Source organism: Seriola lalandi, unplaced genomic scaffold, assembly GCF_002814215.2.
Source record: "Seriola lalandi dorsalis isolate HSWRI2012SDOR001 ecotype SW California unplaced genomic scaffold, Sedor1 jcf7180002054829, whole genome shotgun sequence".
Taxonomy (NCBI): Eukaryota; Metazoa; Chordata; class Actinopteri; order Carangiformes; family Carangidae; genus Seriola; species Seriola lalandi.
The window spans coordinates 120,708-147,816 of NW_019525382.1; the positions used below are offsets into that span (position 1 = coordinate 120,708).

The 27,109-nt window shown below is 39.9% G+C and overlaps 1 protein-coding gene across 2 annotated transcripts in view; it reads right to left on the bottom strand.

Annotated features, from left to right (window-relative positions):
• Positions 1 to 27,109, bottom strand: part of LOC111669994 (adhesion G protein-coupled receptor D2) — an 86,733-nt gene that overhangs the window by 30,718 nt on the left and 28,906 nt on the right. For both annotated transcript variants that reach the window (XM_023426521.2, XM_023426520.2), the window contains exons 21-23: positions 13,535 to 13,576; positions 8,662 to 8,715; positions 5,441 to 5,594 (exon numbers count right to left, since the gene is read on the bottom strand). In XM_023426521.2, the coding sequence (XP_023282289.1) occupies positions 5,441 to 5,594; positions 8,662 to 8,715; positions 13,535 to 13,576 (250 nt within the window). The remainder of the gene's footprint in view (positions 1 to 5,440; positions 5,595 to 8,661; positions 8,716 to 13,534; positions 13,577 to 27,109) is intronic.

Here is a 27,109-nt window from a genome sequence, read left to right on the forward strand (position 1 = left end):
GGGACTTGGCTGAACCTTCAAGCCCTGTTTTGGTTAGAGCAGATGTAGAATTAGTACACATCACTTTGCATCAGTAAGACATTGAACACAAGCTGCCGCTCAGAGGCCAAGCACCTCTCTGTCACACCAACACTGACACGCACACCTCGCTTCTAGTGTCTGTGATTGTGCTGTGGTAAGTGTCAATGTGATGTCAATTCCCACAGCAACGTCTTATTATTATTCTTCCCAACGCATGCTTGATGTCTCCAAACCAGTGGCCTGTTATACCAGTCGAAACTAATATAAAACACAATGAGTTATACTTAAAACTGTTACTCTTCCCCAGCATATGAATCTTAACTTCTGTTTTTAAATTGGCCCGTAACTATTTCAGTCTACAACCATTCAGTTTAAAAAGACCTCAGATCAAACAGACACTTATTTTATGTCTGAATAAGGTAATGCTTTGATTAGAAGGAACAGTATTGTAGGACACTGCTTCATGTTAGAGGAATTTGTCTTAGCAGTGAGACATATTAAAGTTACATCAATTATGAGTTAGACCACACATTCATGCCTTTAGTACAAATCATAATGCATAGTGCCACAACAACAGATGTAACACATGTACATCCAAATGAGCAAAAATCACACAGAAAAGAAACAGAGAGAAAGGTCAAGCAGCAGTCATCTAACAGCTGCTGCCTTTTTTTTTTTTTTTACATAAATGTGTCAGGTTTTCAGCATCTGTACATGACTATTCCTCAACTTTCCCACAAGCCAGTGTTCATATATCTCAAAAACCACTCTGAGTACGGTGACACATCTGTTGATATTGATAATGTGAAGACAACATATACTTTGGGATTTTAATTATTGCAAAATTGTGCTACAAATGATTTGTACTGACAAGCTGTATGAATTTATTATACTGTTCTAGCTGATTTTATGCCTCTACCAATTTGGTCATTGAACGCACTGAAGTTTTCTTGTGCGTTAAATATTTTTTGACAGGACCAATGTTTATCCTTAAAACATGATCACTTTCCTCTGATATGCAGTGGCATTGAGGTAATTTATTGAAAATACTGTGGCATTTGACTTTTGCACCATTGCATAGACCTATCCATAGCACGTGTTCCACAGAAGTGGATTTGCAAATAGAGAGCTGCAAGCACCCAGATGATATTGCTACAAACATGCTGTCATTCCACAGGGGAATATTTCATTTTTTTGTACTTTTGGAGCAGGGGATTCTGTTGCATGTCAATGAACTGAGCTAAACATGCATGACAAGTGGTGGTGTGTGGGTAGAGGGAGGTAAGGGGGAGTCAACCCCACGGTCAGAGATCTGCAGAAGATGCATGCAATAGACCGCCACACTACTTTATCTACAAGGCCCCTAATTGTGAGGGATGCTGAGGAACACATGTTAGGAAAAGAGGAAGGGGAAAGGGTGTCAGATGTCAGCAATGTGCAGGCATATGGTTCCTACAAGTTGGGTTACATAAACTGAAAATGACACCAGAAATCAGGATTGCTATGATGAACTTTTACTGCACAATACTGTACCCTTCCCTCATTAAAGTCACTAAACAGGTAATTACAATGAAGGACAGACCAACAACGGATCAACTGGTATTTCTATTGCTACACCTGTCGACACTTACAATTTTGAATCCCACCACATAAATCTTGATTAAACTCAATAATTGCGCCCCTCACATTTAGAAACAATATGACATTAAGAGGACATCATCATTAACTGTCAAAACCATTGCACCATCAAATACTGACATAAATTGGACCTGAAACAGCAGGACATACTCTTATTTAATTAAAACCTACAGTCCAGTCAGACACTGTTTGAAGCGAAGGTGACCCCAAGGGGTCTTTGAGGAAAACTCAATGACCTTTTAAATTCGAAATATGAACAATAAAAGAAAGATAACAGCTTGGCTGTCTTTGCTTATTGGGAAGGAGGCTTTAACAAAGCACGAGATGATGTGAGGTAACACTACTGACCTAGCATATTATTCCTGCTTAAAAGGGCTCACAACCTTCAACTCAGCCATTGTGTGGGGCCATCTCATCAGGAATGCAACACTCATGCACACACTCAAACACCCACACAACCCTTCCCCTTTCAATTCAAATCCCGCCACACTTCCCCCCCCTATTCCTCTATTATTCCTTCATTATAAACTTGTCCTTCTCTTGTGCTCACAGCAAATATGTACTTTATTTTGTGTATATTTTTCCCCATGTACCCTCAACGTAACCCACTGTCTGCCTTGGACATTTGCGTCAAACCAACTTGAGTAAACAGAAAGATGGAAAAGGCTTACAGGTATCAAAAGCAGAACACCCCACCCCTCACCCCCCAAGAAGGGGTTGACCTTGTACATGCAAGATACCACTATCACTTAGGAGATGCTGTGGTTATTGTTAGGAAAAATGGTGCCCATCTGTTTGTTTGTTGCTTGCTTTACGGTGAGAAGACGCATTGTACAATATGTGGAGCATACAGTCCAAATTAAGGCACCCTCACTGAAAAGCCACCACTTTCCAAAAAACAAGAAAATTATCACTCTCATCCTAACATGATTTGCATTTTCTATGTTATTTGATTGAAAATTACAACAGCAACAAATTTTGATGAATCACATCGCTTACTAAAGGTTAAATGAAAAAGAGTGTATGACAAAGAACTGATTTAATCAAAAATGATAAAACTGTCCACTTGTCCTCCAGAGAAACTGGTCTGATAAGGTTTGACAAATGTATGAATAAAAACTAACTGATTAAAACACTCTATGTAATACAGTGTCTTCAATAGCTTTCTAAACTCTTTGTCAATTGCCCTTTTGCGAAAGTTTTATTTCCTACATCACTCTTTTACATCTGTGTCTTTAATAGGAATACAAAATCAAAAGCATGCACAGACACAAATTTCCTCCTGCTGCCATATCAACCCTTAACAGCATCACAGACGTGTTTACATGCATGTTAGATCACAGCCTAGTATGAAAACAAACATTCAATCACCTCTGATGTGGTATAAGATTAGAGTCAGGTGAGTTGTGTTCGTCATGATGATTAGTTATTGAGAGTGTGAGAGAGAAAGTTTGTCTGTGTGGCTCCCATCTGCATGATAACACGCATAAAGTAGCATTAGTTTGTACTGTATGAGCACTCAGTTGCCAACCCAGTCCCAGCACTCTGTCACACAGAGCCGATCACATTTGCATGTTGTAGCACTGAGTCGGGAGCAGATTGGAGGAGAAGCAAATGGGCTGAATAATATCATCCGACAATCACTGTCAATTATTTCGGCAGTTGCGTTGCATCTAAAACATTATATTTGCTGCCGAGTTTGATTTGTCAGGTTGCGATGGAGGTTCAGTCATTTAAATGTGACGTAGTGACTGCTTTAACAACTGCGTGCTGAGTGAATGGAAGAGACAGTAATAGTGTCAGGGACCATGCAAATCACCTGCAAAGGAAACGCTGTAAATCACAGTGTGAGATGTGCACAGAGCGGCGACAAGCAGCAATAACACACAGCACATGTACTATTCAAATGCGAATATCATTATTGTACAAGTCATAAACCATTACCAACATAGTATCTGCCAGATGAGGATACTGTGCATTATGTGATATTCAATTGGTCTATCTCATAGTCAGTGAATGAAATAAAGGGTTGACAACAAAATAACCTAATCAAGACAAGAACAATGTGTTTAAAAGGCTGAAAAAGTAAAGGATTTTCTAATCTGCTAACATTTTAATTTTTCCTCATAAATGGGGGTCATTACCTAAACACTGTCTACCCAGTCATATCTGTTATTGTCAGTAATATACATTTATAAGCGGGCTTATTTTCATACAGCTCTATGTATATTTTCACCTTTTTTTTCAGTCTTTTCGCAAATAAATAAACAAGTCGGGAATAGGAATTTTTTACGCTGCAAATGCTCCATCAACTGGGGCATATGCGACGAATGACACTAAAACCGGCTTTAAATAACAGAATGAAACCAGGGATCGACCTCTCCCTCTCTTTCCCTGCCTTGAAACTGGTGTCTCCAATCTTTTCCACAGCCAAATGACTCCTAACTCTGCTGAGTGCAGCATGGGTCAGGCAGCTAGATTGAAACCAGGGTGTCTGGTTAGTGTTAAATTTTAACAGGAGATTTTGGATGTCTGATTTCACTCAACAGGCCAGTTGCTACTCTCTGTTTCATAGTGCCCTGCAGTAATGCCTTGCAGATATGATAGTGGGGCAACAGTGGGGAAATATATATATATATGTATACAGTAAAACATAATTCAACGTTAATAATTTGAAAGGCTGTAGTTTATAATATTTTGAAAATCTATTTATATCAATAAAGGTATTGAAGACAAAATATTACAAACACCTCTCACTATAACGACATACAATTCACAGCACCACAAACTAACTACAGACTCCACAAGGACCATGAGGTTGAAACTACACCTCTCTAAAAGAGTTCAAAGAAAAATGTATTATAACCTTAATGGAGACACAATTTACTGCAGGGCTGTTGTATGAGACTGCATTAGTTTTAGCTAGGCATGCCGAATAAACTGCACCAGATAATATGTCGCTATGACACCCTGAGGACAGTGTCATCGATACTCAAGTCATCTTACTGCTCCATCACACAGTAAATGTTTGGTGAATTAGGTGCAGCATACCTAGTCTGACACCCATATACATACAAACACACCACACATGAGCTCTAAAGACTTGTTAATATCAATTAATTAGTGAATATCCATAGCTGCATTTGAGGTACTAAACTGCACTGTGGAAAAGAAAATCAGCCTTCTTCAAAAGGTACATTAAGAAAAAAAAGGTACACAAGCCACTAAATATTTCACGTGTTCTTAAATATTGGGTTTTCATCTTTCTTTCTAATTAAAAAAAATATCACACAATGGGTGGCCGTCCTTGTTCTTTTTAAGCGACGGTGGATTGGTTGTGCTTTTTGAGAAGTAAGGCAAGCAGAGTAATCACATTAGCGAACAATCTTGTTCATGTTCAGTTCCACAGGAAGCTGGTTCAAATACTCTCATCAAATAGGAAAAACTGTGGGGGAAAAAGATTTGAATCTTTTGAATTAGAGGTGCCCCCCTCCCCTCATCAATAGTTAATACTCTTGTGGCCCTGATCAACAAAGCCCAAACTGTAAATGTATTTAAAAATCAGCCATAAGTCTAGAAGTAATAATTGCCTGATTCCAGTGACAGCATGTTTTAATTATATCCCACTTATGATAAGAGCACAGATGTTTTGAGAATACTGGATACAGTGCTCCACAATGGCAACCCACTGTCTCCTATGAAAGTTGCTCACTCTGTGCATATGTTGGCCCTAAGACATATGCGTGATTTTATAGTGTATGGCATTGGTCTGACATCTCACCTCTGGCACTCTCTTCCTCCCTCCCCAGCCCTGGTGTGTTGCTGCAAGTGTAGGTAGGGGTGGTCTCCTCCTCCTGGCTTGGGGTTGTTCCAAGTGGGAAACTGACAGGACGAGAGCTGGTGACCGAGCTGGATGGTCGGGAACTCGCACAGTTCTGTAAGAAATGAGACAGTGGCATTAGCTGAAGGAGCTCACTGTAGGGTTTTACACCTGTTGAAGGAACACACAGGTTATCTTACCTGTTATCTGATAAAAAAACAAAAATATCAAGTTTATTTATACTTTACTAGCTGATCACTGATTATGCAAATTAGGAACACACATCTTTTTTTTATTCATCACAAGGATTATCAGCCTACTTCCGACTTCCTCTCTTGTTTACACTGGTATGTGTTTTACATTTTATAAGTAAATTATGTTTGCATTAAAAAAAACAAAACGTCACAGTTTGAAGTCAACATTGTGTAAAAACACAGACGAATAACAAACACTGCACTGAAGACATCCTCATCAGTTAGAAGGATTAATTGAGGCTTTTTAGATTTTCACTTGTGAGTTTTGATAAGAAAAAAATCTCTACCAATAGTATACACTTTATTATTGAGCAGTGCATTTGTTAATTAATATTATGATTATTATTATTATTATTATTATTATTATTAATATTAAAAGGATGGGCTATTGTAGACTACTGGATTGACTTTCACACAATTCCATCACCAGACCTTGTTTCACACATGCATCTTCCAGCCACACCAAAATAAAGGGCAATCAAATAAAGGGCTGCAAAAAGCTCCAGGGTCTCTAGTATTACATACTGTACTTCTATTAGGCAGGAATACTTCAATGGCAAACAACTGGGGCCTGCCATCCTGGCTGCTTTTGTGTGGTGTTGATGTGACACCAAGACTGATTCCAACCAACTCCTAACTTCCTATATCTTGTCAAAACTTGAATGAAGATCAAAAAAACTAATCCGCTTCCAATTTATATCTATATTTCAGTGGTGTCAGGGGCATGGAGTATTCACAGGGGGTTGTTTTTTATTTGGGTCCTGCAACTGACAGCTTTATTTCACAAAGCAATCTGGCTGTGTGTGTACAAGAGTGAGGTCAGGGTGGGTCAGGAGGCACTTGGTATCAAACAGGCAAGCTACACTGGTCAAAGTGGCTGTGGCTGTGTGTGTCAGTGTGTGTGTGTGTGTGTGTGTGTGTGTGTGTGTGTGTGTGTATGTATAAAACCCCACCCCCTGGGGATAAAAAAGCTGTGTGTGTGACCCACGCCCATGTAGAGGGCTACTACGTGGAAGAGGGCTAAAGAGGTCAACAGAAGTGTGGAATTAAAGAGGGGAGAGTGTGTGATTAGGTTCGGTGGAATTTATGTGAGAGGTCTTCTAGGTCAGAGGTGCGTCATGCCACTGAAGAGCAATATATAGTTAAATTGTTTCTGCTATATTTAAATGATTTTCATCTGATATGTCGTGATGTGGACTGTTAAATAACTGTTATTGTTCTGTATCAGCGTGTTTTACCTTCCTGTCTGTGTCACACATGATCATCCAACGAGATGTTGGAATATCTGTAAGATCAACTGCAGGATGTCTTTAACCTTAGCAAGCCTTTGTATTGGTTGCTAATAGCGCTTTTGATAATGGAATAAAAGGGACAAGAAAAGTTTTCAAGAGATCTTTCTTAATTGAAATAACTGATCTAAATTCTTAAATTGAAGTTGAAATTGAAGTGAATTATCCCCTTGGGTTAACCCTTCAATTGTTGCGAATAATTCAACAAATAAACCCCTCTATCTCCGACAAGTACCATTTGTCTTCAAATGACGCCATATGCAGTAACACTACCAGCGCCTCTTTATCCCTCACCTAGCGAGGCACGATACCCAATCCTATGTTTTACAACAAGGGGATATATGGGGGCATGTGCGGTCATCTAGAGCCAAATGTCTCCTATCTAACCAAAGGACAGGTAGATACAGTATTTCAAGCAGGATTTATGGCACGAAATAGCATTAGCTAAAAACCGTCAGGCAGCAGTGATGGCTAAAAAACGCATTCTGGTAGCGGAACCCGGCAAGATTGGAAAATTGCCACCACGAGTGGGGAGAGGAAGTAGTAAAAATGATGGTAAATGTGGGGGCCTCACTGATAACATGAGCACCAATATATCAAACCGCACCTGGTGGTAAGAGACCCCTGGGGGCCCCCTCCGACCAACATGCTTTCACAAACACACAGACAGAAACACACGAACACACACATTAGTCACATACACACTTTAATTTATTTATTTTATTTCTTCCCATCCTTACAGTGTCCATCTCTGAGGTGCCGTCAGATATGGTTTCATTCCTTCTTCAAAGACCTGAAGTGCGTGAGGTTGGGGAATATTGGGGGGTGGGGTCACATATGTGTGGGTCAGGGGTGTGTGCCGCCATAAAGCGCTACACAACAACCTGGAAAGAGGAGTGGAGTTAATGTGACCACTCATAAGGGACAAGATGCACTTTGTCTGTGTGTGTGAGTGTGTGTTTGTGCGTGCGTGTGAGATGGCAGCGGCAAAGAAGTATGGAATAATGAGAATGGGTGCTTGTCAAGGAACCGGGGTCTATCATTGTCCGAATGTGTTTGTGTGTGGGGTATGCGCATGTTTGTGTGTGCTAGACTATTATCTACTTTTAAAGTACTTTGCATAGGCTATGATCTTCCTAAAGACACACAAACACACGCACGTACAAACATAGACAACCATTGACACACACACTAACACACGCAACCGCAGCATCCTACCATATCAGCCAAACAGCAGCGTCCAACAAGGTATAAATACTGGCCTGACACTTTAATGTCAGGGGACGGCTTGTCCTGGATTAGAAACTTGTAACCCACCGTGGCGCTTGACATTGCTGGGATGAAGGTGCTGCAATAGGCAGAGTGAGGAAGGGGGGAGGGCTATTACGAAGGGTCCGCGTTTGATGTATAAGGGCATCTAACATGGACTGTCGACTAGTGAGAGGCTACCAGATGTACAATGTTGCTTTGTGGCCAGCTTTCATTGGCATTGCTGGAGTAGTGATTTTTTTTTCCATGAGAAGCAAAAGCTGTAAGGAAAATTGAGTCTGTTGCACCAGTGTGTTGCAGAGACATGCAGACACACACACACACACACACACACACACACTTATTCACAGGAAAATAGAGGATTACGTACTGAAAAATTAAGTGCTTTTCTCCTCTCCTTGATCCTGTTGACCGTGCTCCGAACCTGAAAGAAAGAGAGAGAGAATGGCAAAGAAAGAGATAAGTGTATGTGACAAAGCGCTCGGTGAAACACACTTACAATGAATCAAAACAACAAATCTTTCACTGTAAACGCCTGTGAGCACCCAAAGTATAAAATGGAGAAAGGAGAAAAGAGTGTGGAAGGGAAATAACAAATTTTGAGCGTTAGCTTGCAGACACCGATGGGCAGGATTTGTGTGTGTGTGTGTGTGTGTGTGTGTGTGTGTGTGTGTGTGTGTGTGTGTGTATGTGTTTGTGTGAGGGTGTTCCAGTATGTCCCAGTAGCTAATGGGACTTGAAAGTGACACATAGAGCTGGCAAACTAAGGAGACGACTTCAAGCTATCATCTGTCAACATAGAGCGCCGGGACCAACAAATGGAGCTATTGGAGGAGAAGGGACCGCCCTAGCAGAACAGATTACATTTTTACACTCCGGATGAAACAGTGTACTGCACACCTTCATTTAACACGTACAATACCAGACAAGAACTTTATAGATTTTAGAGACATTAGGTATACTTACATACAATTTCAGTATATAGTATAATCTAACTTACCCCATTTTTAATTTCCCTGTTTATTTACTAAATTCCTTAAAAACTAAAACAGGAAAAAAAAAAAAAAATTACACTTCTGGAGAATTTCATTATAAATTAGATAAGCAGTGAATTTTGAAACACTGTGGATGTTAATGCCAATCCAAGACATTTGCTTACAAAAATTTAATAGTTTGGATGACCTTTAATTATATTTAACTGACTAATTACATGTATTTACTTTAATTTTGCAATTTAACATATCCAAGTGTTTATGACTAATTAATATCACATATTTCATGTAAATATTGTGTGATTAATGTTACTTAAAGTCTCAGTCCACTGAATAAAACTCTGCATTAACCTCTGAAAAACTGTTATATGTACGAAATTTTTTTTAAAAATGTGGGAAAAAAAATCACTTTCAAAAATGTGCTTGTAACTTTATGGAAGTACAATTTTACTGATCATTCAATAATATGTTATATATATATTTATATATATACATTTATATATACATTTTAGAACAGTGATTATTATTAGTATTACTAGACATACAGACTTTGGTAGAAAATAATAATCCAAATTTAAAATTCAATCTCAATCTCAAAATTATATCCTTAATGAGGAGCAAAGGATGAATGACAACAATACAGTGACATATTAAAATTAATATGTTGTCCCTACAGCTGTGTATGAATGCATTATTTTCCTGTAAAACGTTATTAGCCTTAATTTAGAAATAACAGCATTTATTATTTTAATGATTCATATTAATCACTCTACCACTATTTTTATTTTAAAATGGGAGATATTACTGTAGTATTACATTTTCATATTATTACATTTTTATCATATTAATGTTTTTACCACAAAGAATTTTTACAGTAAACAAGAGCAGTATAATAATCTGTTTAACTTAAATAAAAGTACATAGAGAACAGCAGAAATGACTCATTGTGTCAGTATCTCAGTTAGTTTTGTTGAAGTCTTCCATAAAAAGCCTCTAGCACATATGAGGTCTGTATGTGTGTGTGTGTGTGTGTGTGTGTGTGTGTGTGTGTGTGTGTGTGTGTCTGTATGTGTGTATGTGTGTGTGTGCAGGCATTTGTCCGTGCACGTTGTCAGCACTCACTGTAAATTTGTAGCGGCTGGGCACTCATCACTACAGCCCGTCCCAGCCCAGCCCACCACGTTAGTGAATATGCATTATGGCTTATGGCTTCATTAAGTCGCGGCGTGTTATAAATTATGACATCACACTGAGCACACACACACAGTCTCAGAGACAGCATGTGTCTACAGAAGGTGTTTTGCATACATACCACCGTTGAAGGGCCACATAATGAAGAGAGCCCGAGCCTTGTGACAGGGCAGATTCAACAGCAGTATCATGTTTTCACAACCCTCCTATTATATCTGACAAAATCTGCAGCAGTCCTTCGATACGGTGCAGATGTTAGAGAGACACCGTCTTAACATTATTTAATGGGGAAAGTAAGTCCTGGGGATTTCATTGATATCAAAAGCAGCCGGCGTGCTGAGGCAATTACATGACACAATTTAATTAATCATTTGACAATGAGGGGAAGGGCATTGTTTTAGATGATCGTTATGTGTTTAAGAGGTTTTGCGCACACTCAAGGTTTCGCCATGATGCAAAACGTGGTTCCCCATGTAAATGGGCGCTAAGCGATTACCATATGAAAGCAGTGCGCCCGACAACACCTGCCGACATCCTTGGAGCTGATGGAAATAAAAGGTCATCAAAGCGTGGGATTACAAGGTGACCACCAAGGAAAAGCTAATTGCAATGAATAATGGAAAGCTATTGTCAGGTAATTAGCAATTAAAACGCTGCATTTTGAGTGTAATAGCAGCAGCAGTCTGTCTTCCATGCCATATTTGTAATTACTGAGCCTGGAAACCAGCCTCATGAATGGAGCTCTTACTGACTTTGAAGCACAAGCTAATTCAACACCTTTCTTTAGCATATCAAAGTCAAATTTATTCTCACTAAGATGGTTAAAGACTAATTTGTTCTACCAGGTTAACAACTACCAGCAACTTTAGTTGCAAAGTTTTTTCTTCACTCTTTAGAATTTGTTTCAATGAGCTGCCTCATTCTCTAATACTTTGCATGCCTTCCACATGCTTATCAGCTGTCAACGATCCTCATCAACAGACGCAACTGAAACATAGACAAAAAAAGAAACATAATGTCACAGCACGGTATAAACTCTCCACTTGATCCTTTATGCCCACAGTGTCTGGTGATGCTGATCAGCATTTGGAGTAAATGTCCATCCATACTGCTTTGTGAAGCAGGTGGTCAACTGACTGGTTAAAGTTCCACAGCCATCAAGGCTGGTTATCTTAAATGAATACAGACAGAAGAGGAACCTCACTGTCTCACGTTGGCCTCTCCTTGCCACTCTGATTACAGGAAAGAAACTTTTTTTTTTTTTTTGATTGTTTTCATTCAGCATTTTGGTTATTTCTCTCTATCTATATCTAATATCTTCTTTTAGGTGTCAGGGGAGGTGCAGGGAGGGTGAAAATCCAGTGGTAGTGTCACAAGCTAGAGAATAAGTAACAAGTCAAAGATACAAAAGCACCCAGGAAGGTGGTCCGAGTTAAGACGGAGAAAAGGAAATGTGCGAAGATGTGAATAATGGCATTACCTTTTTTTTTTTTAAACAAATGTTAACAAAGAAGTGTGGTCCTTTTGAAAACCAGAACATGTACATGAGCTGCTCACAAACAGTGAGGAAGCCAGGGTCAAGGACAACTTGAGAGTAAGAAAGAAATTCCCAAGCACTAAAAAAGCAACTTAAGCAAGAAAGCATTGTTGATTTATTTTACAGTGTGAAGGGTCAGCCCTCACTGGCTCTACATTGTTGGTGCGTTGCCTATGACTCAGGCACAGCCCTTCATGCTCTTGAGAAGCCATGGGTGAAGAAATGGAAGAGAAAGGGAAAATAAAAAAGAACAAGACATGCAAATGTTACATGAGAGATGTCTTCTTGAATGGTCAGACAGTGGTGATGATGATGACAGAAAGTTAAAATAAAGATAAGTAAAGTAAAACAGATAAGTAGAAATAGAAACGGGGAGGAAGGTGTAATATTGCCCATTATCTTTGAAGTAACAGAGCTATGTTACCCAGCTCTTAAAAACAGCTGCTTGTATATGATGACGATGACCTTGAACATTCAATCAAAGCCATTAACCATTCCATCAACAAAAAAGACAGCATGTTACATTAACTCTGGCATAGCGTTTTGTTGGGGTTTTTTTTTTTTTTTTCTTTTTTACAGAATGTATAGTTTTGTTTGTTTGCTTGTTTTTTTACTGTGATATTAATAGTAATTATTTCTGTATGTGGCATATCGCATGGAGCTCCAGAAAACTGAGCATGCATTTTGCAGAATTGTGTTTTCAGAGATTATTGTTAAATCAGGGGCAAAACTTTTGTGTCTTGCATTGTTAACTGTGCTAAAAGGCAAATCCTTTTATACTTTCTCTTTTAAGTCTGGAATGGGAAGTGTCTAAAAATGAGAAATGGACCCCAAGTTCAGAAAGAAGTGCTGTATTTTAAGAAGGCTCAGATGCATTATCACCTATGCATGTTTAAAGTTAACCCTATTTATATACACTAAGAGCCATATTTGACCAAGAGTGATCTTCATGACTCGAGTCTCATCCATTAAAACGTATCTCTCTGTCTTTTGCCACTCACCCACCCTCCACCCCCAAACAGCTAAGGTGTATCTAAATGGTAATAATTTAGCATCTCAATACTATATTTCCTCACTCCTTCATTGCATATTGTTGGTTGCATATTGTTTTTCTTATTTTTGTCCTACTATGGTTACTGCTTGGGGCCCTGCGAAGCCCTGGCCAGCGGCTTTGTCAGGATGCTAAATGGAGGGCCGTGAGTTTAAAAACTTAAAGAGGCAGTGAAATATTAGCCATTGTGGGTGAGGAATGAGTGGCTGAGAACCACGGCGTGTCAGTGTTTAATGGTCGGACTCGGATGCATATAAGTTAGTCCAAGCATGAAGGGCAGTGGGATGCTCGCGTGGAAACAATGTCCCCTCCTCTCCTTCCCATCCCTCCTCCCATCCACAGACACACGTTCACACACATACACACCCGTGCTCTCACACCCCATCCACACAGCTTTTAAGCAGGGAGCCCATCAGAAACTTGTCATTTCTCTCATTCACTCCGACAGCCTTGAGACACAATGCAGACTTACCTCTGTGTTGTACACCCCATATATCAGGAAGATGAACAGGCCCTGCAAACACAGACAAAGAAAGAGAGAGAGAGACAGAGAGAGAGATAGAGAGATAGAGAGAGAGAGAGAGAGAGAGAGAGAGAGAGAGAAAGAAAGAAAGAGAGAGAGAAACAAGAAGGAGGACAAAGTTGTTACAGTTGTTTTCTCTCTTATCCTTTTGTGAGGAAAAAAAAAAGATCAAAAGTATGGGATAGTTTGATTCGTTCTCTATGCCGGCTATGCAGAGCTGATGTGAGACTGTAGTGAAATGTAATGAGAGAAGAAGCAGGACTTAAAAGAGTACAACTTCTCGAAACTGGGCCACCTCCGTGAGGCTCAGCTTGCGTTTGTTTCGTCTACAATACTCGTGCTCCTCATCCCAGCCCCCACTGAGCCATCAAAGGCTCAAACCCAAGGTTCCACACAGCTCTATCGAAATAAAAAATCTCAAGTGCCTGTGTTTAGTCTGTGTTGTTAGACATGGAAATACACATATGAGTACTAACAAACATGTATACAGACACACAAAGTTCAGACATTCACAAGCATACGTAACAGACTTAGATTGCCATAAATTAAGACGACACAAAGACGGTATGAACACAAACACATATTAAAAGACACACACATACACACACGCACGCACATAAAGAGACCAACTCAGGCCAGACGAGACTATCAAGGAAAATCATTGGAGGAAAGCAGAGAAAGAGAGAGACATAGGAGCATAATGAAAAAAATGACACATAAAAGAAGATATTTCATGTTCACAAAACTCCCCGGCTAGTACCGAGGGCCCAAGAATGCCATGCCCTTGGATGCATAAAGGCTGCATTTTTGGTCACAGAAAAACAGTTATTTGTCATTTCAGTCCACTGTGGCATCCATTGAATGTACAAGCTGTGCATTCACCTTCAGGCCATAATGTAATCCTCTTGCTTCAATGGAACTGAGCTACGCCACAAAAGATGTACCTAGAAGAATGAAAAGGCAGGCAAAATCCAGATACAGTAGATTCTTTGATAAGGTAGCCATACAGTGATGTGGGGCTATCTAACACACACACTTTAAAAAAACTTTTTAAAAGTACATCTCTCCCCTTTTACCGCTCAGAATGCGTCCGCGTTGCATCTTTAAACGAGGGTAAGGCCACATCCTGAGGACAGGCAGCCACTACCTGGTCAATGCATCAATCAAGTTGAGTTTGGAGCATCCAATTTTTGCCAGTGGGAGATCTCAATGCATCACCATTGACAACATGATTTGGGGGCCCATTCAAAGTGACAGGCCGACGATGGTCGACGATGACGACCTCTAGCCCAAGCTACTGCCCATTCACCTCCTAGTTGCTGCTCTCCTGTCCTCCAGGGACTGAATTGCCCTGTCTGTTGGGCTGTCAGGTGATACCTTAGGACATCCATCCTCTTTAAACTGACAATTTCGCTGGTCTCTGACATGCTGAAGACAACACGCATAACAAGGGGATCTCAAGCTGAGATATCCGATTTGATCTGTACATTTCTAACTTTCAATTGCATGTTACGTTGGCTACAACCTAATGACAGTGAGGGGATAGATAAGGTGGTTTACCAATACCATCTTTTAGTTCATACTTCAACTCCCCACTTCCACTAAGCAAATATTCACAGTTCCAGCTGTTGGGACACTCACCGTGACACTTTACTAATCAACTTTCCTCAGATATAATTAACTGACCTTTTAACTGCAAATGTTACACACGTTTTATGATTTCAGTAGGCAGGCCACCATAATATCAAACAAACTCAGACTCGATATTCACAAGATGGAGCTTAAAGCACCCCTGAGTCTTATACTCCTGATTGCCATCAAGGAAGCTCGCTCCTTTGTCATTTCCTTATGTGATATAGGTATTCCATTGAAAAGTTTAAAGTAACAGAAAACCACTTCAAGCACACCATTACCAACAAAAAAAGTTGCAATTACAATCACAACCTATGATGTTCATTGACAATTATTTAGAAGTTCAAGCAAAATATTGTACTTATTGAAAATATGTTATATGATATAAAAATATACTGTTATCATTTACTCTTTTCAAACATACATATTACATACACTTGTACACACGCACACCAATACAATAACAGACAGTGGGTGGTTAATTTGCAATACATACCCTATTGTATTGCATTAGAATTGCAATTTCCAACTTATTGTTGCAATTTGATTATCATGTTTTTGATCATTCCTCTTATTTGCAATTAATCTTTTGTTGTGTAGTGAACAAAGTGGGGAGAACATACTGTGCACATTAGGAAAAATGATCTATTAAAATATAATTGAGTTAAAAATAAGTGGCTGCACAACAATAATGATGGATTGTTTAAAATGTTAATTCATTAATATTCCCACTAAAAACAAACAGAGACGAAAAATGGGGCGCATTATTTAAATGCATGTGTGCTTTTCTAAACCCAGTCCTGTTTCTTTTGAACTCTGCGGCAAATGCTACAAATTTATGCAAAGAATGAACACAGTTGCTTTCAAAGTATTGCTATACTGTACATCAAACAAGGGAGCATAAATTAATTAGCATCCAGCTAATTAGGGAACAATTGTATGTTTAAAAAGTTAAAGCCAACAAACATTGTGTTTGACCAAAAACATTATCACCCCAGAGAGATGTACTATGTTGCAATGCAAGACAGAAAATAACATTTGTTAAAATGAACAAGGGTGTTCCTTCATATCTGAGCGATTTGTCTGAGGGAGCAGAGAGAACAAATCGAAGTCAGAGATCGATTCACTTACAGGAACTCTAAGTCTGTTCAATTAAAGCAGGATGCTTCCAAGACATAGTATTAATCTTAGTCTTATTAGTATTAGGAGTATTAGTCCCTCCACTTCTCTTTCTCTGTTTCATATGATTACTCACTGAAGAACGCCTCTATATTCACTCTCCTCCCTTGAATTTCAGCACCCATATTTCCCATCTCCATCAACCCCAACCATCAAGTTAGGCAACACAGTGCTGGCAGAAAACAGCAGGTTTATGACATTGTCCTTGGGAAACAAATTTCCAATGTACAGATGTGAAAACTGTGATTAAGGGGGGATGGCAGTGTCTTTGCAAGGAGAGAGAGACCAGCAGGACAGCTCTCTCTTTCTTTCTAGAATTTTCTGCTGCTGTCAACTTAGATCTCCTTTTTGTAGAAGGGTGTATAAAAAGTTGACATGAGGTATAATGACTTTTGTGTAACACCTGTTTCTGTTTGTTTAAGAAATAAATGGTTTCTGGTAGTAACATAACAAACCATGATGAAAAAGTAAGGACGTTTGAAGTCTATATTGGCAGTCATTCCCATGACTAACACAATGTAATAATTTCATCAGCTCCACTAATCAAAAGAAATGTTACAGTACTGTAGGGCATGTATCCACCTATGATCACATCCAGTAAGATGTCTTCGGTGTCCAGTTGTGCAGGATAGTAACTGAGGGCTATTTTTCACAAAGACCGAGACCTTTGACGCTCCAAATAAAGCCACTTTACACATGGGCTCTGGCTTAGGGGCCCCCTCAACTCTTGGGTCCGTATACCTGTATCCTTTTGATTCGATAATATAGCCACTGTGCTTTTGTCTGTATTACATTTATTTCCCCATAACAAGTTTCTCCTTACAGTTTGTTGAGCATGGTGATTGAAATGACTATGGAAGGCCTTCAGTTCATCTAGCTGTATATATGATTTGAAGTTAATAGGCAAATACATTCAAAAACAATGGCATGCTCTACGTCGTCTCAGGGGAAATGAATTCAGCCCTTACAAACACATTATGTCAGTCATTTAGGCAATTCTATCATGACACACTTTGCATAAATTAAGTTGATCTAGGGCAAGCACTATAACTACAAAAAAGAAATTGACTGAGAAAAATTCCCTGCACTGGTGTGGCACAAAGTATGAAGCTGGCTGCTTGAGTAAGTTTCACTCCATCTCAGTATTCCATATTTAAATTAAAAAAAAATCATACAGAAACATTTCATACATGAGATAGCTGTGCTTGTGTTACTTTCTTTGGAGTAATTGTAAACCACATGTTTCACAAAAGTTTCTGGGAGAGCTTTAGGCACTGCCATTGCTCAATGTCAAAAATGTTTTATAGTTGTCTAATCCCACATCAAAAATCAAAATAGATATACTTTTCACAAATGATATCTTTCAATTGGACTGACAGCTTTCTCTTAAGTAGCTGAAGACCGCAACCTCCACATCCTTTTAGAGAATTCCAGGCTTCAGTGTCACCTAATGCCAAAAATGAGAGCTATTTGAACAAGTTGGACCCAACGTCAAATATCTCAGCCTAAATTCAAACACACAGAGACACTTTTCACAAATAGAGCTATCTGCATCAGCACTTGGCAAAAAAGGGGAGGAAAAATTCTGCCCCCTCGCACCTGGTAATCATTACGGAAATGAGAGACAGAAGAGGTTAAAACGCTGTGATGGAGGAAAAAGACAAGAAATTCACACTTCTGCGCTGGGACTTGCTAATGTCTCTGACCCCTCCACGCATAAACAGTTTAATTAACATGTATACATAACTTTCACTTTAACTGCTCATGGCATGTCAAATCAAAGTGTCTGTCAGTGCTGTGAAACAGGGAGTTGATACTTTGCAGGTCCTCAGTTCAAATCCAGCTCTGTGTAACTGCTCCAGCTGGCCAGAGAAGCTGGCAAGAAGACATGAAGGCAGACAGACGGGCAGGTAGACGGGCAGCCGGCTACTCTGTCAGTTTGATGAGGTAAACACCTCCCAATAAAAGCTTTGTAACACACAAATGAGCTTCGCCCAGGCCAAGCGGCAAAAAATCCTGAACTGAACTTATTATTATTTTATTTTCGATCTCCAACTCAAACAACCTCTGGTAAAACTGCAAGCAATACATACAATCCTGACAACTGGAACTGGCTACATTTTTATTTTTTACCGTTTTAGAGCCTTTCAAAAAACTGGACAGGCTATTATGTCCATTCAGTATAATTAAACCCTTTATTCAATACTCTTCACAATGACACATTACAGTATATAGTATGGGGGGGGTGGGGTGGGATGGGTGGTCCAAAGTACTCTTCCTGTTTGCATCGATTGTACATGATTTGGGAAAGTGGATCAGTCATTCTTTGGCTATTAGGACTCGCCCTGTTTCTTTCCCACACACACATCCAGTCATTTGGGCTGTCACATTGAGGAGGGGACCCCCAAGCCAGCCTGCCTCTACATGGTGGATAGCGAGAGATAAAAAAAAAACTGTGTACACACACACACACACACACACAGACACACACAGACACACACAGACACACACAGACACGCACAAACAGGCACACACTGAGGCCGGCAGCAGTACCAGTACTGGTGTGTTATGGCTCAGGAGAGGAGGGAGAGTTATTAGCTTAGCCCTGAACCACCTACTTAATATAGGGGCCGGCGGTGATCGCTAACAGAGCCTGGCAGAGGTGACAGCTTTTGGCCCTGCTTGAGGAAATCCAATTGAAAAGCAGCCAAGAGGAACAACAAGCCCGAAACAGATGTTGCTCGCTACCACCGGCACAACTTGAGTACACAACCCAGCGGCAACAAACTCCAATGTCAAATCTCACACACAAACATACACACAGCGGACACAGTGTGGAGCACACACATATACTCTAGAGCCACATGAAACTGTAAAATAACCGCATGTACAAGGGGGAAAAAACAGCACCAAAATGTCCATTAATACATATATTGCACACAATAATTGGTAAAGCTCATTTTTGGTGCTGTTTCCAGTTTTTGCATCGCAATGGGTATTTTTATAATAATACTAAGATACCCTAATGTTTATCTTTAATAAATAACAAACATAATGAGTTCTGAAACCGCTTCTATAGAGATAATTTCAATCAGTGTCATCAGCTTGACCAAGGTTGCACGAAACTAGCCACCAATGCTGTATTTAACAGTTAAGTATAGCACAGTATAATTATAAATAAATCACATTATCATAAAACATCACCTTGGTTAAACTTAGCACTCCTAAACCCACAAACAAAAACACACATGCTGGGCATTTACTTACAGTTTAAAAATGATTTAAGATTTAAACTCTATCAGTCCAAGGTCACTGAGAATTGTTTTGTTTTTTGTTCTTTTTCATGTCGGAGCAGAAAATACTCCAGCAGCTTAACCCAAAATGGAATTAAGAGGAAAAGCACAACATTAAAAAAAATAGGAAGGAGTTTGTAAGTCTGTTAAAAACATCTATATTGAGCGGAGGCCAAAACAAAACATTTCCTCCAGAGAACAGACACACCCAACCATCCATCCATCTCTCCCTTCTCTTTTCTTTTTTAACATCTTTGGCAGGGCATCTCAATGAAAACACAACACGCGGGCCCTCAAATAATTACAGCCGCTTGCTCTAATATTAATTGAGTTTGGCAAGGCTGACCATGCCTCAGTCATTATAACATTCATTTATTTCTTTGTATTACAGCTACTGCAAAAGAGCAAGGAAGCGAGGGAGAGAGAGATAAAGATAGAGAGAGAGAGAGAGAGAGACAGAGAGAGAGAGAGAGGTGGGGGAAAATGGGCTAAAATCAATTGTGACATATCTTTATTGCCAGTCGATGACAAATGACGGTACATTTGCCATTGCTCTGGCATTGTGTCAGTGTGTGTCATATCGATTTTACATCAGACGGACAAACGTTATTGATGAAGTGCCTAAGTAACAGATGAGCACTCTATTTTACTTGTTTTAACGTTTAAATAAACCAAAATGACGGTGGGTGACGGGGTGGACTTGTGTGGCTGATCCATTCATTCACTAGTAGATGATTTTTTTGGTTTTTCTTTAGAAATTAACTAAATTTTGAGGCATTTGCACAAACTGGGTCTGCTGCAAGACCGATGGGATTGGGTAACTACACCCTGAACATGATCACACTGCACACATGTGGTAATATAATGGGGGGGTAGTAAAGAGAGCACAAGAAAGAGAGTGAACTGTAAACAAACTAGCTTTTAAACAAGACAATTTAGGGTTGCGTGTCTTAGGCGCCAAGCAAAACAGAGCAACGGAAAACTGATACAAACTTTTAACACATGGGTCAAAGCAGGAGTCTTTGAACTGGTGAGGGAAAGCACGCTGCCAGTGCAGAGAGCTGTTTAATTAAAAATACTTAGGTATCCAACGGGCCTTTCTGGGGCGCCCCCTTGTCAAACTGTATGTGATCCCGCTGTCAATCTCACAGGGTGTTTTCTAATTGCATAGTTTTCCACTGACAGAGAGGAAAAAGTGTTGGAAGAGAGAAAGTCCTGAGAAACAGCAGCTGGGGACTGGGTTTGGTTTATAGGAACTGTACACATGGACACACGTGTGCACACACACTCGCATATACATACATTCTCTTACACTGTACATAAAGCGCTTTGGTTACTGACACTCACACGTGCACTGTACATACACAAAGATATGGTTACCATATTAGTGTATAGAAGGGTTTCTGCCAGAAAAGTTGTTACGCCCGGCAATTGGACTTACGCTGGGACCGGGACAGCGCATTAAATCTTTATGAAGCTTTTGACTGATGCAGCAGCCCACCAGGATTTGTCCCGGTATGCTGGATGACCACACTGTGGCTGTTGTTGTTCTAATGGCATTACTGAGGACGGGTGTTTGCCGGCTGCGATTCCTCACCCAAGGCTGGGGGAATGGAGAAACATTTTAAGCAACAGATGTCACTGGTAAGCTCTTCACCATTATATTTAGGTTTCCAACTGAGCCACCCCAATTTCCACCCCAAAAAGCTTAGGCCTGGTATGGGGTCAAAATGGGCACAGCAGGGGGTCAATTTAGGCCTGGCAGGCCGCCGTGCTTGGCGGAAACCCTGTGTAGACTACATTACAGCATTCTTATATATGAATATAAATCCACCCGCAAACACTTCCAGTCTGATACACACTTACAGTACATACAAAATGCTTTCCATTTGCAGAGCATAGAAGCCTTAACCAACATAATCAGCCTAATCAACTGGTGTGAAGTCCAAAATTTGTTCCCAAATATGCGCTGACAGAAATACACACACACACACACACACACACAAGCACGTATGCACACACATAAATACTCCCCTCCACCTAAACTTACTCACATACAGATACACCTACAAACAGAATATATGCTTGTGCAGACATACAGCAAACACAGACATACTGTATGTGCTGAGCTACACATTTTTAGAAATACACACACTAGCATTCATACATACACAAAATCAACATATACATATAAATACAACAACTCCACACAGGCTCACACACATTCATGTACTCACATGCATCCTCAAAAAAAATACAACAGACATACACACAGTTCTGAGTAAACACAATGGAATCAGTTCCTAGTATCACTTGTGGCACAAATAATATATAACCTGTGGTAAACCTACATTTTGGACCATTTGTACCATACACACCAGACATATTGTTATGCATGCACAAATTAGCTATTTGCACTTTCAATTAATAATCAGTTTGCACTAAAAACTAATCATTCCTGACAACTTTCATTATTTATTTTTGCACTGCATCACAACGTGTGTACCTAGCAGTCCAACATATAAGAGGGGATTGAGGCGACAAATAAAAAAACTTGTGATGCAAGTTTATTAATTTAGTAAGTCTGGCAGGAGGCTGTAGACACACACGTTACCTTTGTGACATGTTCTTGCCGACTGCGATTTTTCACCCGGCAGTGAGTGGTTTACTGGGAAGGCATAATGTGCGCTATTCCCCCCAGCACACCAACTGTAGTGCTGATGGCCCTCATTGGCTTTCCACCTGCAAACACTAATTGCATTCTTAAGAACGCATAACCTAGCCAAAGGTGCAGTTTCTGGGAATTAAACTGGTGGTGGGAAAGAAATTTGCCTGTGCGCCACCTGTACAACAGGAGAGCCTCAGCTCACCATTTTTCATTGCAAGTGTACCTAACCTGTGGAGAGAAATGTGTGGAACATTGTTTTCTGCATAAAGAGTACTTTGTTCGGGAAACAATGGAATGTTTGCCCTTGGTCTTTTCTTTTTGAGGTGCTCTGTAATGTGTCCAGTTATTCATATGCATACAATTGTAGGCATGAAAACAAATTTAAAATCACCTGACAGATACATGTGCACACACAAACACACACACACACACCTTATGCATGCACAGAAACAGAACACCTAAAATTGCGCCGCTGACAAGACTGTGTTGCAGTGCCCTTGACTAACAATGACAAATGGATGCAATATGCAAAGTCTGAACAAGTTGCTTTTGGGTACAGAACAGGAAGAAGATTGCTCCAGGCCCCATTATGGGATGTGTTTGCTCTCCTGTTTCCCAGCTGAGGTGAGCCAATCTGAGGTTAATGGCATGTGTCAAGATCGAGAAGTGTGTAGGTGAGTGCATGTGAGATGTGTGTCCATATAGGAATGGGGGGAGAGAAGGAAACGGAGAGAGACAGAGAAAAAGAGAGAATCTTTCACTTATTTAGACGTGTGAATTGTCAATGGGTGTCTTCTGCTATGTTATTCTGCTGTATCTGTATCTGACCTTGTATGTGTTAGGGATGAAACTGTCTACAGATACATTATTTGGATATGAATAAATAAAGTGTTTTAAAAAGATACAAATTATTTCTAACTGTGAGCAATAATATCGTTTTTATTCAAGTGAGTGTGTCTTTTAATACATCAGATAACTGCAAGCAAGAAAAAATAGCTAAATCCTTTTTGTTGCTTAATATCCTCACAATACAGCAGCAGATCCATGCCCCTCCAGTGTCACTTATCTATCTACTTCTGTCTTGTAGCTTGTAAAAGTGCACTTCTATGTGTCTCTGTATCCATGAATTTGTCTATGCATGTGCATGCCCGAGTGTGTGCATGCGTGTACATGTGTGCTACAGCACCGCCATGGTGGCAGGGTGTATCCATCATGATAAACCGGCAGACTCGGCGACTGTCACATGCAATCACACTTCACTACGGTTCGCAGGACTTCAAAGTGAAAATGAATGGTAGTTCATCGACATGAGGACTTCATATATCTTCGTTTTTTTGCTTTTTGTCTCTTTTATTTTTTGGAAGAGACTTGTCTCCCAGCCCCCTTTTGTTCTGAGAATCACTTGTTCTTTTGTCACTGTCTGAAATGCATGATTGGAAACATGGATTTTGAAAAAAATTAAATCTGTTCCATCCATCATTTTCTTTCAGATGATTTAAATACGATAATTCTCATTTTCACTCAAACCTGACCCTTAGCTGCAGAAGAAAATAATTCTAGAGTTTGCATAAAAAGGTTTTGAACATTTACATACGGGGTAGAGCATGTGTGAAGTTGTGGATGGGCATAACACTGCATAAGGCTCTATGAGACCACTAAGGCACAAAGACAAGCTCAGCAGAGTCATGATACTATATCACCTTTTCAACTTCTTTCAACTCACGTGTTGTTAAAGACTTTCCTACCCGTCGACAGAGACAGCGCAACATGGTCGTTTCAGTGCAATCATATTAATTACCACCTGTGGCATTTAAGTCCAATGTTTTTTTTTGTATTTTATCACATTTTTGCCGTGTTTTTATCATTATAATTGTTATTCACAAATTCACAATTTAAAAATATTTGGCTTGCGAGATGACTGATGAAGATGATCGACTATTAATGTACAATTGTCTTTTGTGAGTTTGTGGGCCAAGAGTGGCTGCCTATGATTTTAAATAACCAGCCAAACTTGTATTTTAGTTTAACAGTAATCCCAAAGTGGCAGCAGGCTGTGGGTAGTTGAAGATGTGACTGCTGTTTTTCACTAAGAATTATCAACACTAGAACAATATTAAAGGACCATTGATTATCTAGCCCTTTCATTATTTGTTTATGATTTTAATCAAATACATTTAATTAAGCTTGGAATAGTTCAACAAAAGTCTTCAAATTTTATCTGAACATATTATTTCTGAAGTAAGACCTCACAATTTCCCAAATAAATATGCCTTGATGGTAATGCAAAAAATGGCAGAAAAAGTCCCTTTTACGATTAAAAAGTCTACATGGCATTAAGCTTTAATTGAACATGGCAAGTGTTAAATGTGATAATCATCAAATTTGTTTCCACTAGAAAGTCAAATGAGCCCTAATAATGCCAGTGCTGCAGCTGCTGCAGCTCTCACACCACAGAAAGTCTTGCCTTTAATCTAGTAATGACTCTGAAATGACACTGAGCTTTAAAAAACTGTGGAAGATGAGGCTATAGGTCTCTCTGCCTCCCTCCCTTTCTCTCTCTGCCCTGGCCCAGGCCCTGCTCTCGCTCTCCAAGCTGTTTGATTGGCACATGCTTTCACTTAATGAGGGATAATTACTAAGGAAAACAAGTGGGAGACCACATCTGCTCAGTGTAAAAAGGAGTCCAGGCCTGGTGCAATCTGTCAGACAGGGCTTTCAGGTTGTGTGTGTGAATGTTTAACCCACCTTCAGTGGCCTCCCAATCCAACACAAACCCTCCAGGACCCCTCCCTCCACCCTGCTTCGATGAGAAGCAGATTAATAGGAATCAGCATGTGGCTGTAAACACTCAGCGGGAAGAGTGTATATCTGTGTGCATTGACGTGCATAGGAAATGACCCAAGGTATCTGTCGGGGATAAGCCAGGGGCCACAGCAGGAAGGGCAAAAGGCCACCAGGGGCGATCAACATCCCAATCAGTGTCCTGCTGCCAGAGCTGTTGTTGTCCAGCTCCCATCGCCACTGTTTTGTTTACTTTCACACAATGCTGTAATGGCAGTAAAATACACAGGTAGCCACCCTGCTCCCCAGACACCTCCACACACTGCCCATAAATCATTTCTGCATGGGCTTTACATTGTGCTAAATGGTCTCTTAATGATCTGCCCAGGTTTACAGGCAGTTATCTTGATTATAGTCTAACAGTACAATTGTCAGTGTCAAAGGGGCTTTAATTAATAGAGTTACTGCCAAAAAATTATAATTTATTTTATTTTCAAATAGCAAAAAGACAAGTTCAGAAATTAACACTTAACACATCAGGATTGGGTTTGGAAATGATACACTAAATCGTTCGACAAAATATCAGTGATTTAGGATTGACTACTGTGACTTTTCGCCTAAGTCTCATTTATGCTTGACAGAGGCATCTCCACAATCGATTACGTTTCACATTTTGCCCTTCATTCATACATTAGCCATAAAAAAAAAATTACGGAATATTTACGGTTAACCTCTCCAATGTTCCATCTTTTTATTTGTAAATTTATTCAAAAAAAAATTTTTTTTTTGATCAGTCATTTACACAGCAATAATCTTGACTGATTGATTGATTAATATCACAGCTTCTACTCAACAAATTAAATTGTGCGACGGATCTCAACAATGCAGGCATTATAGATTTCTGTACAGCAACACCCATTCTCCGGTTCTCTTTCTCAGTCATCAGTGCATCATTACTGTAGAGAGACTACTTTTCCAAGTGGCCAGCTGAACACGTCTAAATAAAGTTAATGTAAAGTCTAAATCAAGTTTTCAATGTAATTGAGTAGATCGTCAATTCACTCTACTAAACTTTTATAAACAATGGGTTCTGACATAAAAACTGAGTAATATGGCATTTAAGACCACAGACCTGAACTTAAGAGGGATCAATTCAACTGCTTTTATTTGTCTTATGCTGCCCCATGGTAAATGTGTTTACTTAAACTGCACTGCCTCTCATTTTACAAACCAGTTTTAGAGACGGAGAATTAACTAATAATTAATCTCCTCTATCTAATATAATCTAACTTGATAAAAAAGCTGCAGGACACAGCAAACACACATTTTCCATCTATTGAAATTATTTAGATAGAGAAGAGAGACAGCAGCATTTATTTGCTTTAACCTTAATGCAGCAAAGAAAAAATGGCTCACATGCAAATTGGAACTGATATTTGACAGGCTTTTAACCTCCCGACACCCTTGCCCCCCTCCTCTTCCCCATCCCACCACCTCCCTGCCAACCACCCACTAAAAGAACAACAGGGTTGTGCTTTCTTGCCCTGTGCTGACCCAGTTCTCACTAATTACCCACAAAGTATACATCAAAGTGGGGCAAATCTACAGATCTGATGCAACGTGGACTATCCCTAACCTAGTCACTGCCAGCCATTACTGATATGTGTGTGTGTGTGTGTGTGTGTGTGTGTGTGTGTGTGTGTGTGTGTGTGTGTGCGTGTGAAGTGGTGTAGGCCAACAACAAAAGGCAAGGCAATGAACTTATAAATAGAACGGTCATTGTTTCGACATGGGTAATTTTGGGTGTCGGGCTGTTTCTGACACAGTCGGCTGTGTGGGTTGGATGGTGGGGGAGGAGGGGATGTGAAGGAGTGAGGTCATGAAGTTGGGAGTCAGCTGAGGGGATAACACGCCTGCTGACATGCAAACACACACACACACACACACTAAACCACAGCCGCACACATCACA